Source organism: Eulemur rufifrons, chromosome 7 (assembly GCF_041146395.1).
Source record: "Eulemur rufifrons isolate Redbay chromosome 7, OSU_ERuf_1, whole genome shotgun sequence".
Classification (NCBI taxonomy): domain Eukaryota; kingdom Metazoa; phylum Chordata; class Mammalia; order Primates; family Lemuridae; genus Eulemur; species Eulemur rufifrons.
Genome location: NC_090989.1, coordinates 187,684,379 through 187,698,411, shown reverse-complemented (window position 1 = coordinate 187,698,411; position 14,033 = coordinate 187,684,379). Strand labels below are relative to the sequence as shown.

Sequence of the window (14,033 nt, the reverse complement as noted above, 5' to 3'; positions counted from 1 at the left end):
GGGGATCTGTGCGCATCTGGCGAGGGAGAGTGCGCATGCGTGGACGGTTGAGGGCAGGAGGGAGAACAGAGAGGGAGGACATTCAGAAAAGTGACACTCCAGGCGGGCTACTGTGTGTCAGGGTGATCTTTTCATCTCGGTGCCTTTGGATGAGTGGGAATTAAAGAAGCAGAGAGGGCAGAGGAAGAGAAAGGGGATTCTCAGCAGGGGAGGCAATGCGGCGTCACAGCAGTGCACACTGATCACAGACAGGTCTGGGTCTGGATTCCTGCTGCACCCCGTGCCCGCTTGGCCAAGGCCATTACCCTCTCTGCACCCCCTGTGTTGGCCAGACAGGGAGGGGCTTAACAACTGCGGCCATTTAGCCAGTGCTCAGAAAGCATCTCACACTGTATTAGGTACTTCATATATGTTATTTAATTAATGCCCACACATTTTACAGATAAAGAAACTGAGGCACAGAGAAGTAAATGACTTGCTTAAGACTCTCTTATCAGCTATTAATTGCTGTGTAACAAACTACCTCAAAACTCAGTGGCTAAAATGACCACATTGTATTTGCTCATGATTCTGTGGGCCGAAATTTGGGCTGGGTTCACCTGGGGCCCCTCACATGGCTGTAATTTTCTGGTCAAAAATCTTAAAAAAGAAAAAGAGCCCAAAGTAGACAAACCCCAATGCACAAGCTCTTTTCAAACTTCTGCTTGTGTTGCATTTGCTAATATCCCCTTGGCCAAAGCAAGTCACACAGCCAAGCCCAGAGCATGGGATGGCAAAGTAAACTCCTCTCTCGGTGGCAGTGGCTGCAGAGTCACAGTGCGAAGAGCTGTGCCTGCAGCCGTGCCGGGAGTGACCGCAGCCCTCTCTGCAAACAGTTCACCCGGCCACCCAGCTGCTAAGGGCACAGTGTGCCCCAAGTCCCATGCCTCATTGCTCGGGGTTCCATTTGAGCACTTTCTGTAATAGTTTCCATGCCTGGCTGTACAAGTCTACACGGTCCTCCTCCCTGGCCCACAGTCATGACCACAGGCCTGAGGGACAAATGATGCAGACAGAGGACTGTCCAGTAAGCCCCAGGTTTTTCCCTTTCAATGTTCTATAAGAGAGGTGGCGGCGGTCTGTTCAGGGGGCATACAGGGTGTGACGGTGATGGAGATAAGTACCAAAGGCCATCCCTCACCTGCTTTAGAGAGAAGGCTTGTCTCCACGTGGGGCCAGGAAGGATGCAGAGGAGCCTGCAGGGCTGAGCATTTCATTCATTCATTTGTTCATTCATTTGTTCACTCGACAAGCCTTCCCTCTGCCCAGTCCTCATCAGCTTGAGGTACTCTCTTCTCTAAAGCATGCCAGCACATGTGTGTGCATTCGAATGCACGCTTGCACACACACACACACACACATGCGCACACACATCTCACTTCACGTCTTTTTCCCTGAACTCCCACCAGACTGACGCAATATAGCCTTTGATCATATATTGCCCTGGGAGGAAAAAGGGCAGAGGTTGAGAGTGTGGACCAGTGTGTCAGTCCTTCCAGAAGAGGTAAAACCAAACCAAACAACTAACAAACAACCAAAAAACTCCACTCTGTTTTCATTGTTCAGCTAAAAATGTGTTCAGATTTTCACTGTATCTCTAGATCATGAAACGCATCTGTTGTGTCAGCAACCGACGAACGTCCAATGTCACCCCCCACCCCAGACCCTCCTCTGTGCTTGGCACCTCTGCTCCACGCTCTCCCAGGCCGGGGCTGCAGGAGAGCCCCTGTGACGTTGTTCAGGGCCACGCGGAGAGGGCCTGAGCAGCGTCCGCGCCCAGCAGCCGCTGGTGGCCGATAGACCCTAATTGGCATGAACGGGCTCTACCTTTACTTGCTCAGTTCTTAGGTCGGCACTCAGATTGTGCGCTGGGCTCAGTGGTATGAAATCAACTCTGGGCCAACAGGCAAATCTTTGCAAAGGTGTCTCTCTCCTGAGGACCACCCTCAGGTGGTGGAGAGAGCCTGAGACTGGGAGCCTAGGAACCTGGGTTCTGGTCCCAGCTCCACTCTGGGCTCACTGTGTATCTCTCTAGAATGACATTCAGGTACAACCCCCGCGGTGTCACCTATCATTGGACCTTCTGTCATTTACTTAATGTTTTTCTTTAAATTGACCGCTTCAGCTTTTTAACTCTCCCAGTCTTAATTAGTGGAAAAGCAGCCTTGTGTACTGGAAGAGCACAGGATTTAGAGTCACCGGGGCCTGGCTTCAAGGCCTCTGAGCCCCGTCCCTCCCTGGCTTATGGGTCTGTTACCAGCTCATCCATCTGGATTATTCCTCGGAGAGTGATTGGCATGGAATGTAGCCCAGTGCCTGGCACACATGAGTGCTAAATCATTGTATCCCTTATGAGAGAATGAAGCCGTAGCTCTGACTTTCCTCTCTCCCCATCCACCATCGCCCGGGGCCAGCCCGAGCCCTAAGAATGTTTTCTGCAAAACCTGCAACCACCTCCTTAGTTTCCCATCCTCCAGGCCTGCTCTCCATTACGCATGCTCCACACTAGAGCTGGAGGACTTTCCTTTTTAAAAAAATTGTTTAATATTTAAATTAAGAAATAGCTAATACATGTACTTGGTGGAAAAAAAAATTAAACAATACAAAAAGATACACAGTGAGAAGTATGTCTCCCACTGCCTGGCTCTTCCCGGTCCCTGCACAGCCGCGGTTCCTGGGTTCCCAGTCCCTGGTTCAGCAGCGTGTCCTTCCAGAGACATGTCACTCACCACACACACACACACACACACACACACGCACGGCCATGCCCCACACCCCACTGTTTCCCACAGGCGGTAACAACTGGACCTACTATTCCGCATCTTGCTTTTGTAATAACAGTTGTATTTTGGAGATGCTTTCATTTCACTAATAATTAGAACTTCCACTCCTGTGTGGGACTTATCACAGGCCGGGACTGGTCTAAAGGATTTATGCGTGCTACTTCATTCTGTCCTCGCCATAACCCTCCGAGGGAGGTGGTGCTGTTCCCACTCCCATTTCAGAGACGAGAGATCTGAGGCTCGGACAGGCCAGCAGCCTGCCCGGGGTCACCCAGCTGGGGAGGGGCACAGCCGTGGCTGGAGTCTGTGCTTAGGCACGCCCCTGAGCTACTTGTATAACTCCATTAAATTATTTATGTAAATATATATCAACTATGTATCTGCGTTTATTTTGGAAGGAAATGATATTGCACATTAGCAAACGAAAGACAACTTGGTATACGTAGAAATGTTCTGTTAGCTGAAAATCGAGCAGTGTTGTTCACTCTAGCTTGTGCCCGCCAGAGCAGCAGTAGCGAGGCCTTAAAGACATGTGAGCACCGACCGAGTCTTTCCTCCTGATGGAATCAGGGGGATCCGAAGAGAATTGACTGTGGTTAACAATGCATCTGTGACACTGAAAATCACCTCGCTAACATGAGCGGGTCCCACCTCGCACTTTGGAAACGCTGACTCGCCGCTAGTGAGCTGGGCTTTGGTCCTTGATTTCCCCTGTCTGTGGAAGGCAGACGTGGAGCTAGATGAACTTGGAGGCTCCTTTCAAGCTTTTATCTTCATGCCACTCTGCCCTGGGAGGGAGAGGAGAGGCCTGGCCCAGACCCAGGTCAAGGCAGCTCTGCTAGGCTGTCCCGGCCTGCCGCAGCGTGTGTGCACAGGTTCATCCAGGGATGGAACTAGTCCTGAGAACACAGAGATGAGGCTTCCCTCTAGGTAACCTCCGCACCAGTGTCAGCTCTCCTGCCCAGCCACTCATTCACTCAGAACACATTTATTGATCATCAATGTGCCCAGGTGATGAGACATGGCTACACACTGTGACAAGTGTCTTAGTGGGGATAAGACATACTGGGAGGGAACATGGGAGGTGGGATGGGGTGATGAAGACCACTGGGCATTAGGAAGGCACCAGAGAAGAGATGGCATTTGATTTCTGCAGTCAAATGCTCTACCACTGAGCTACACCCCTGATTTGGCTCTGAATGACAGTGGACAGTTCCCAGGTGGAGAGAGAGAGAGGGAACAGCAGCAGCTGGTCAGCACTGCTCACGAGTCACTGCCCTGAGCTTGGTCACCTGGGACCAGGACTTATGTGGGCTGTGGGGAGGCCAGGAGGAAGGAAGTCTGCCTTTGAGGACTCATTCAGTGGCGAGGGACAGGAGTCCAGTGCAAACGGGCTTATGTAAAAATGGCACTCTATTGAATCCCGTGAGCAGGTAGCTCAGACACAGCTGGATCCAGGGGTGCACATGCGGGTTTAATTGTCTCACCAGTAGAGTGTGAACTCTGTGGGGCAGAGAGCTCATCCGTAGTGTTTCAAGTGCACATAGTACAGTACCTGGCACATAATAAGCTGCTCAATAAACATTTAATAATTGAAGGTGTAGCTGTCCTCACAATGTACTCACCAGATCAAAGGCAGTAGAACGACACCTCCCCCATTTTATCCTGTTCTCTCCTTCCCTCCCTTCCTACCTTCCTTTCTTTCTCTCCCCTTTTCTTTCTTTCATCCATCCATCCATCCATCCACCTTTGGAAATCAGCCTTTCTCCCCCTTTTGGTTTTGTTTCCCTCTGTGACAGCTTCTTGGTCTGGCAGGCTTCTCCTACATGGTGACAAAGATGGCCCCAGCACTAAAAGCTCCCTTCCTATCAGCCTTCCCCAACGCCCTACCCCCAGGGGAAAGAGAATACCCCCTTCCCAGTGTTTCTGGCAGAGCCCCAGGGCAGTCTCTCATTGGCCAGGCTGAGCTCATGAGCCCAAATCATTATGTCCAGATTAACATAGTGATCACTGATTGGCCACCCTGGGTCTCATGCCCACCTCCAGGATTGGAGGGCTGTGTCAATTTCCCATAAACCACATGGACTGAGAATACAGGAGGGGAATTTGGGGGATTTCCTCAAAGAAAATCAGGAAGCTGTTCCCAAAGGAGGAGAACTGGATGCTCATGAGCAGAGAAAAACAACAGATGTCCGCTGAGGGAGAACTGGGAGAGGATGAGGAAGTGGCTTCTTTGGCTAGTGCCCAGACGAACACCTGATGTTCTTCCACCTATGAACTGTTCCTCACACCTTTTTGGCTCCTGCTCCCTGGGCTCAGACTGCTCCCTCTGTCTAGGACGCTCCTCCCCCACCCCAAGTCTGTTCACCCAGCTAGTAGTGCTCTTCCTTCGAGGTTCAGTTTAGATGTTACTTCCTCCCTTTGTCAGAACACTTACTGCGCCATGTGATGGTCACTTGTATAATTGTCTGTGTGCATTCTAGGAGGACAGAGACCCTATATGTTTTCCATACTGTAATATTTCCTAGATAGTACCTGGCACATAGTGAACTGCTCAGTAAATATTTAATGATTGAAAGTAAATCTGCCTTCCCTACCTCCAAATATACTCAGCAGATCAAAGGCAATAGAACTGTGCTTCCCCCATTTTACCCTCCCTCCATCACTGCCTCTCTTCCTTTCATCCATCACCCATCTATCCACCCATCCATACATCCATGCACCCACCCATCTGTCCATTTTTCCATCCATCTACCCATCCATCCAACCATATCCATTGATCCATCGATCTGTGGATCCAGCCAGCTAGCCAAACATTCATTCATTCATGCAAATATGTATTGATACTTGCCGGGTACCAGGCTCTGCTCTAGTACAGGGAATATGATCATGAACACGGCTCTAGCCTCAATTTTGCATTCCAGTTGGTGTAAGATAGTCTATAAACATGAAAAATGTATAAATTAAAATAAGATTAAGTTCTACAGAGAACATAGGCTGCTTACAGTGTGGATGGTCAGACTGGAATTTGGGAACTTCTCCTTTCCTTCAAGGAGGCCTTTGGCATGCATTGGCCCAAGGTCTCACCCATACACCAATGCTGGAGGCAGAGGGCTTCTGTGCCCAGGGATGGCCCTGCCCGTGGAGTAGAGGAAACGCACAGGACTGTGCTGTTGAGAAGGTGTTTTCTAATAACTGATCCTTATCCTGTCCCAGCATGTCCCTTTCTGGATGTTGTCAACTTCCAGATTCTGTTTGCCTTCTTTTGCATTTAAATGAGGGTCTGAAGGACTGTGCAGATAACACTTTGCTGTTTTCAGAATCTGAGGATCTGAGAAGAGGCAAACGACAATGTGTACACAGCTAAAGGCAGCATGATTACCAGAAAAGGCAATGCCTAGAGGTCAAAAGACCCAGTCTCCAGTCCCAGCTCAGCTTGGTTTGTTGTGTGACTTTGGACCACATACTTGCTATTTCTGGGCCTCAGTTTCCTTCAATGAGGGGTTAGGATACCAAGATTTCTGGAGGACCTCCCAACTGTTACATTCTGTGAACCCAGGAAAATGAACGGGGTCTGAGCACGTGGTAAGTGCTCAATAAATGTTAGCTGCTGTCATGGTTGTTACTGTTCTCACACTGCCTCCCAGGACTGGGGTAAGGATAGATTGAAATGCTCCTTCAGTGGAGGGGATCATAGAAAGATGTTTGCAAACTTTGAAGTAATATATAGGTTCAAGTATTATTTAACACATTCTCGGCTGGCAATATTGTTCTAGGCTATTGAGCTAAGGACCTTTCCTGCCCATGTTTCAGGTAATTAAATAAAGGAAACATCTAGAGGATTCAGGGTATAAATAGACTCATTTCAGAGAAGCCCGCAGGTAAGCCTTTGGTGGCAACTGTCTGACATAAATCACCCCGGGCAATGAATTTCACCCTTTTCTTGGGATCAGGAATTGGTAAGATCACAGGGAGTTTGGCTCAAAGGTACACGGGGCGGTGTTCTCTGAGCACAGGATTTTTGGAATGCACTTCAGAGGCTATCCTAGGAAGTCTGGCTTGTTGCAGAGCAGGAAGAGTACTCCGTGGCTCCAGAAGAGCAGAAATGACATAAAGGGAGGGGGAAAAAAAAGAAAACTAGGCAAAGGAAAATGAGGGAGAGGAGAACGCGCAGCTGGGGTGCTGCCCTTGAGTGGATGCACACGTGCACGGATGATTGCACAGGAAGATCTGGCAGCAAATAGAAGTGCTCTCTCTTCCTACAAACTGTTCAACACAGATGACAGAGTCATGGTGAGACAAATAGACTCGGAAGCTGAAATAAAAAAAGTGGATGTAGCAGGAACCGTTGAACCCAGAAAGAGATGGGGTCCAGAAATGAACAGCACCAGCAGTATTGGGGTGGGCAGGGAAACCAGAGGTGTTTGTGAATGTGGAGGGACAGAGGAACGCAACGAGAAGGGCAAGGCGGGCCCTGGAGGCAGCCGCAGCAGGTATCCCCAACTCTTAGCCACATCTTGTTCCCAAAACCATGGCATGAAGATTATGGAAAATTTGGCAGCTGCTTTGGTGATCAGTAAGCCTGTAGTGACTCCTTGTGGCCACTAGATGGCGGGAACGCATCAATATGGCACACTTCCTGGTTCTGCGTTGTGGGGAACCAAGCTTAGTGAACCGGGTGTAGGGAAGGGACAGAACGACATCAACAACAAGGGGGTTTCTAGGGGCTTTAGGGCAACTGAAGATCAGCAGAAGTGGGTGGAATGCCTAGAAAGGGGTCTGTCCACCAAGACCCACGCAGAAAAGTTGACTGCATTTTTTATTCATGTATTATTTGCAAGTATGGGAATTTTTAGGATGAAGGAAGGAGAAAGAAACATAGAATAGAATATATTTTTTCACATTAGCTAAAGTTCTCCAGAGTTTGCAAGCATTTTCCTGAAGTCAGGTGAGTAAGTTTAAGGTTCTTAAACGCTCGGCCCAAATCAGGGATGATGATGGTAGGGCGGTGGTAGCACCTAATTACCTACGTGCGCTTACCATGTGGAAAGTATTGTTCTCAGCACTTTACAAAAATTAACTCATTTAGTCCTAACAACAAACATATGAGGTAAGTACTATTATTATCCCTATTTTACAGTTGAGGAAGCAGAGGTCAGAGAGGTTGTGTGACTTGCCCAAGGCCACACAGCCAGCAAATGGAAGCCTCAGGATTCAGCCCAGACATTTGGGCCCACAGTCCACTTTCTTACCTGCTGTGATCTACAATAGATGTTGCCCCGTTGACTCCTGGCCTATGGCAGAGGGGACTTTCTGAGCAACAAATCAATGCTGTAATTTAATGACAAAAGTTACAGAAGAATTACTTCACAGTGCTTCGGATAAGCATGAATAAGATTATCGGGCTGGCCAGTAACTCACTCTAAGTTCCCTGACTTTTAAAGGGCCTTGTTAGGCAGGAAAGCACATCCCATCCCCAGGTAGAGACCTCTGCTCTATTCGCTGCTGTGATTATCTAAACCACAGAAGAGAAGGAACAAGGCTCAGGAAACATGGATTCCAGAAATTTCTGTGTTTCGCAGCATAGAAATATGATTGTAAACTTGATATTGCAAAAGAAAGTGCACTCCTAGTTGGGGACCAGGAGAGAACATGCTGCCGGGTATGGGGCTCCCGGCAGCTCTCAGGCTGCCAAGGGTATTGACATCTGCTGAGAAAGTGGAATTGAGTTAAGGAAATAGTATGATGTGGAAGAGAAAGTGGTAGATTACAAGTCAGAGACTGGATTCTAATATGGGTAAGCATAAACTTATCATAGGACCCCCCCGTTCCACTCCCAGCTGTTTACTTAAGAAAAATGAACATATGTTCACACAAAGAATTGTACACAAACATTCATGGCAGTTTTATTCAAAATAGCTAAAAACTGGCCGGGCGCGGTGGCTCACGCCTGTAATCCTAGCACTCTGGGAGGCCGAGGTGGGCGGATCGTTTGAGCTCAGGAGTTCGAGACCAGCCTGAGCAAGAGCGAGACCCCACCTCTACCAAAAATAGAAAGAAATTATATGGATAGCTAAAAATATATATAGAAAAAATTAGCCGGGCATGGTGGTGCATGCCTGTAGTCCCAGCTACTCGGGAGGCTGAGACAGGAGGATCGCTTGAGCCCAGGAGTTTGAGGTTGCTGTGAGCTAGGCTGACGCCACGGCACTCACTCTAGCCTGGGCAACAGAGTGAGACTCTGTCTCAAAAAAAAAAAAAACAAAAAAAAACAAAATAGCTAAAAACTAAAGCAACCCAAATCACTATGGACATATAAATAGATAAAAAAATTGTGGCATAGCCACACAATGGGATACTTAGCCACAAAAAAGAACTTCTGATACCTGCAGCATCATGGCTGAATCTCAGAAAAGTTATGCTGAGTGAAAGAGAGCAGACCAAAGAATTTATACCGTACAATTCCTTGTAACTGGAGTTCTAGATAGAACACACAAAACCAATCCATACTGAAAGAAGGCAAGGCAGTGATTATCTGGGGCTGGGGTGGGGGCGGGGATTGGCTGCAGAGGGGCACGAGGGATCTTCTTGGTGTGGCAGAGGTTCTATGTCTTTTCTTTTTGGAGACGAGGTCTCTCTTTGTCCTGCAGCATGAGGGCAGTGGCATGATCAGAGCTCACAGAAACCTCAAACAGCATGATCAGAGCTCAAGCCATCCTCCTGCCTCAGCCTCCTGAGTAGCTGGGACTACAGGCATGCACCACCACACCCAGCTAGCTTTTCTATTTTTTGTAGAGATGGAGGTCTCACTATGTTGCTCAGGCTGGTCTCGAACTCACCTCAAGCGATCCTCCCACCTCGGCCTGCAAAGTGCTAGGATTACAGGCGTGAGGCACTGTGCCTGGCCAGAAGTTCTATATCTTGATTGTAGTACTAGCAACATGGATATAAATCCCAGAGACTCTGCACTGATACTTTGCCCTCGTGGGCCTCAGTTTCCCTCTTTGTCAAACTAGGTGGTTATTGGATTAGAGAATGTCTAGAATTTCTTCTGGCTCAAAAATTTCCCTTGTTATAACAATATCCAATTTTTATTATGAAAGTAGAGTAGTGAAGAGTTATTTGCTTTATGGGAATTGTTTATATAGGCAAGGATGAGTTTATTCCAGAGAGTGTAGAGTATCTGTTGGGTTAACTAATAATACTCCTTCTGGGCACACAGCCATTTTCAGGCCTCATTTACTCCAGGAAACAGCTGAGAAAATGATGTGCATGTGAGCAAGAAGGATGTGCCCCGTGGATGTCCCATGAGTACATGAGGAGGGGCTTTCCCATTGACACTGGGGGCAAGGCAAGGACGTAAGAGTCACTGGTGGCAGGACTAGAGAGGACAGCTGAGGAAGGGCCAAGCTCGCCTTCTCCCCTCTGAGGACCCCCCTGCCGTGCTTGGGGACTGTGGTTACCCTTTTTAATTTCCATGTCTGGCACTTAGTAAGGACTTGATGATGATGATGAGGACGATCTTCATCCTCCTCCTGCTCCTCCTCCTCATCATTTCCGGTCCTCAGAGAGTTTGTGTAAAAGTAAATAAACGCAGGCGCTCAGAGTGTGCCCTGGGAAGGCGGGGGACAGAGCTGTCTGGAGCACAGACAAAGGGAGGGGCCCCGAGCAATAGGGCCGCGGCGGGCTGCTGATTCCTCGCACTCGTGTGCCGCAGGTCATGAAAACCTACCACATGTACCACGCGGAGAGCATCAGTGCAGAAAGCAAGCTGAAGGAGGCCGAGAAGCAGGAGGAGAAGCAGTTCAACAAGTCGGGAGACCTCAGCATGAACCTGCTTCGGCACGAGGACCGGCCGCAGCGCCGCAGCTCGGTGAAGAAGATCGAGAAAATGAAGGAGAAGGCGAGTGGGGTCCCGGGCCAGGAGGGGCGGGGGGCCGGCACGAAGCGGGAGGGGAGGGCTGTGCTCCCGCGTTCCTCTGCAGCCGGGACTTCGGGTGTGGAACGACGCCACCACCGGCTCCAGTGGGGGTCCGTGTCCTGGAGAAGGCAGGGCTGGCCACGCCCCTGCTAGCACAGGTCGGGCCTGCCCTAGCGCCAGGGTCGCCAGGGTCGACAGGCGGGAGGGTGCTCAGCGGACAAGAGAGCTGAACTGTGCCAGAGATTCACGGCCAGCAAGCACGGTCTCAGATGCGCAGAAATCACCAGGCATTAGTGGGGCAGGGGCTTGTTCCAGAGGCCAATTTGGTGGCTGAGGGCAGGGGGTGGGAGGTTGATTACTATGTCCCAACAGGAGGGAACAGCACTGGGCCACCAACCAGCACCTGGGAACCTGGTGAAGGGCTCATTCCGAGACGGCCATTGCCAAGCCAAAGACAAGAGATTTAGAATCACTGTATTGGTGCTTTAGTAGGGCATGGTAGAAGGAGTTCCAGTTTTAGGGTCAGATGGGCTGAGTTTTGAAAATGCCACATTACAACACCTCTCTGAGCTTCAGTTTTGAAATCTGGCAGGATGCCAAATAAGTCTTAGCTCTCACATCAACTCTGATCTGTTGGTAATGGCTGCCCAGAGCTCTGGATTGAGGTTTATGAAGCCCTTTTCAGGCTTAGTTAAAAGCAATGCCATAATTTAATGATGTCTGCCATGACCAGGGAATACACATGTTACTTTCTTGTCATCCTGAACTAGGTGACTTCTGAGGTTCCTTTCTTCTTAAAAGGCTATGATTTTCTTGTTGAGTTCTCTGTATTTATTCATTACGTGCAATCAGCAAGTGTCCTGAACTCTTCCTATGTGCCAAACATGGCACCAGATGTTTATTTGGGCTTCTATGAGTCTAATTCTATGATTATATGATTATATGATTTTTAGCTCTAAAAATTATAGGAGATTGGATGCTAACAAAACTTAACAAGACCCTGGTAAGCTGGAAAAATCAGTAGAGTAAATAAAATATAATTCCAGGGTAATTTCTGAGGGCAAAGAAAACTGCAATAATCAGGTAGAGACCCAATTTAAAAATGGGCAAATGATTTGAGCAGACATTTCTCCAAAAAACATACACAAGTGGCCAATAAGTACATGAAACAATTGTCTGCATCATTAGTTATTTATTTATTTACTTATTTATTTTGGAGACAGAGTCTCACTCTGTTGCCCAGGCTAGAGTTCCGTGGTGTCAGCCTAGCTCACAACAACCTCAAACTCCTGGGCTTAAGCGATCCTCCTGCCTCAGCCTCCCGAAGCTGGGACTACAGGCATGTGCCACCATGCCCGGCTAATTTTTTTCTATATATTTTTAGTTGTCCAGATAATTTCTTTGTATTTTTTAGTAGAGATGAGGTCTCGCTCTTGCTCAGGCTGGTCTCGAACTCCTGACCTCGAGCGATCCTCCCGCCTCGGCCTCCCAGAGTGCTAGGGTTACAGGCGTGAGCCACTGCGCCCGGCCTGCATCATTAGTTATTAAGGAAACACAAATCAAACCCATAATGAAATACTGCTCCACACCCGCTAAGATGGATAGAATAAAAAAGGCAGACAATATCAAGTATTGGTGAAGATGTGGAGAAATTGGAATCTTCACACACTACTGGAGGGAATGTAAAATGGTTCTATCATTTTGGAAAACAATCTGGCAGTTCCTCAAAATGTTAAACATAGACTTACTTCCCATGTGACTCAACAATTCCATTCCTGGGTATGTACCCAAGAGAAATTAAAACATATGTCCATACAAAAACTTGTATATGAATGTTCATAGTAACATTCACATTTGACTTTTTATAATAGCCACTTTTGGCTATTTATAATAGCCAAAAGATGGAAGCAACTCAGATGTTCATCTACTGATGCAAGGATGAATAAAATGTGGTGTATCCATACAACGGAATATTACGCTGCCATGAAAGGAACGAAGTCCCAACACATGCCACAACGAGGATAAGCCATACTGGAAAACAGTATGCAAAGTGAAAGAAGCCAGTCACAAAAGACCATTTGTGTGTCTTTATGTTGTAAAGTTACATTTATTAAAATATCCAGAATAGACAAATCCATGGAGATAGAAAGTATATTATTGGTTTCCAGGGGCTGAAGAAGAGGAGAATGGGGAGTGACTGCTGATGGGCGAAGGGTTTCTTTTTGGGAGGATGAAAATATTCTGAATTTAGGTACTGGTGATGGTTATACAACTCTATGCAAAAATAAATAGAAATAAAATAACCAAGCAGAGAATGATGATAGGACTAACTATGACATAGCGGGAAACACAGAGGGGTAGAGAGAGTACTGGCTGGGGGTCTGGAGACCGATTTTTAGTCCAGAGTTGTATAGTAATGAGCCACTTGGCTTTTGGACAAGCCACTTCTCTTCAGTTCTCATTTTATCACCTATAAAATAGGTGAGTTCAACTAAGACACTTTTAAGATCCTTTCCAGGTATAAAATTTTATAAGTCTCTGAAGGGCTGAAAATGGTCTCAGGGTCATAGTGGGCCACTGGAAATTGGCCAGGAGTATTTTAACTCTCTGAGGGGACTGGGTACATGGCCAATATAGGATGTATTAATAACTGCCAGAACCTTGGAGAAAAGTCAGAAGAGATCTCTGAAGAGAATTAAAAGGTTGACCGTGGGGATACCTCTACTAAACAGCCAGAACTCGATGTGGAACAGGAAGGTGTAAGAATGCCTAGGTGAAGGAGGAAAACCCTGCGTCTTTATGGAGACCTATCTTTCTACCGAGCAGCCAGCAGCCGGGACTTACCAGTCTGAAAGGGGTGGGGACAGCTCTCCAACCCGCTTTCCCTTCCCCCCTGCCCAGGCTGGCCCAGGCAGGAGCAGCTCCCCTGGAGGCAGTGAGGCTCCTAGCCAAGACCTCTGGCTGCCTCACCCGCCCTCCCCACCGCTCACACCCAGACAGCCACTCTCCTGCCCTCCCTCCCTGCTGTCCTTCAGTCAGCAAAAACCACAGGACACCTCCCTTGTGCAGGGACTGCTCTGGGCGCTGCGGACCCAGCAAGAACAAGGCCAATCAAGTGCCTGACTTCATAGAGTTTGCTTTCTAGTAAACAAAGAGATTAAAAAATATATAGTTTCAGGTGGTGGAAAGTGCTTATGAAGAAACAGAGCTGGGCAGGGGGAGAGAGGGAGGGAGAGGGGGAAGTGGAGATTCTGGGGGTGCACTGCAGACAAGCTTGTTGTCAAAGGCCC

At 48.2% G+C, this 14,033-nt stretch overlaps 1 protein-coding gene across 2 annotated transcripts in view; it reads left to right on the top strand.

Annotated features, from left to right (window-relative positions):
* Positions 1-14,033, top strand: part of SRGAP3 (SLIT-ROBO Rho GTPase activating protein 3) — a 242,153-nt gene that overhangs the window by 152,411 nt on the left and 75,709 nt on the right. For both annotated transcript variants that reach the window (XM_069473851.1, XM_069473850.1), the window contains exon 5: positions 10,540-10,725. In XM_069473851.1, coding sequence (XP_069329952.1) covers positions 10,540-10,725 — 186 coding nt within the window. The remainder of the gene's footprint in view (positions 1-10,539; positions 10,726-14,033) is intronic.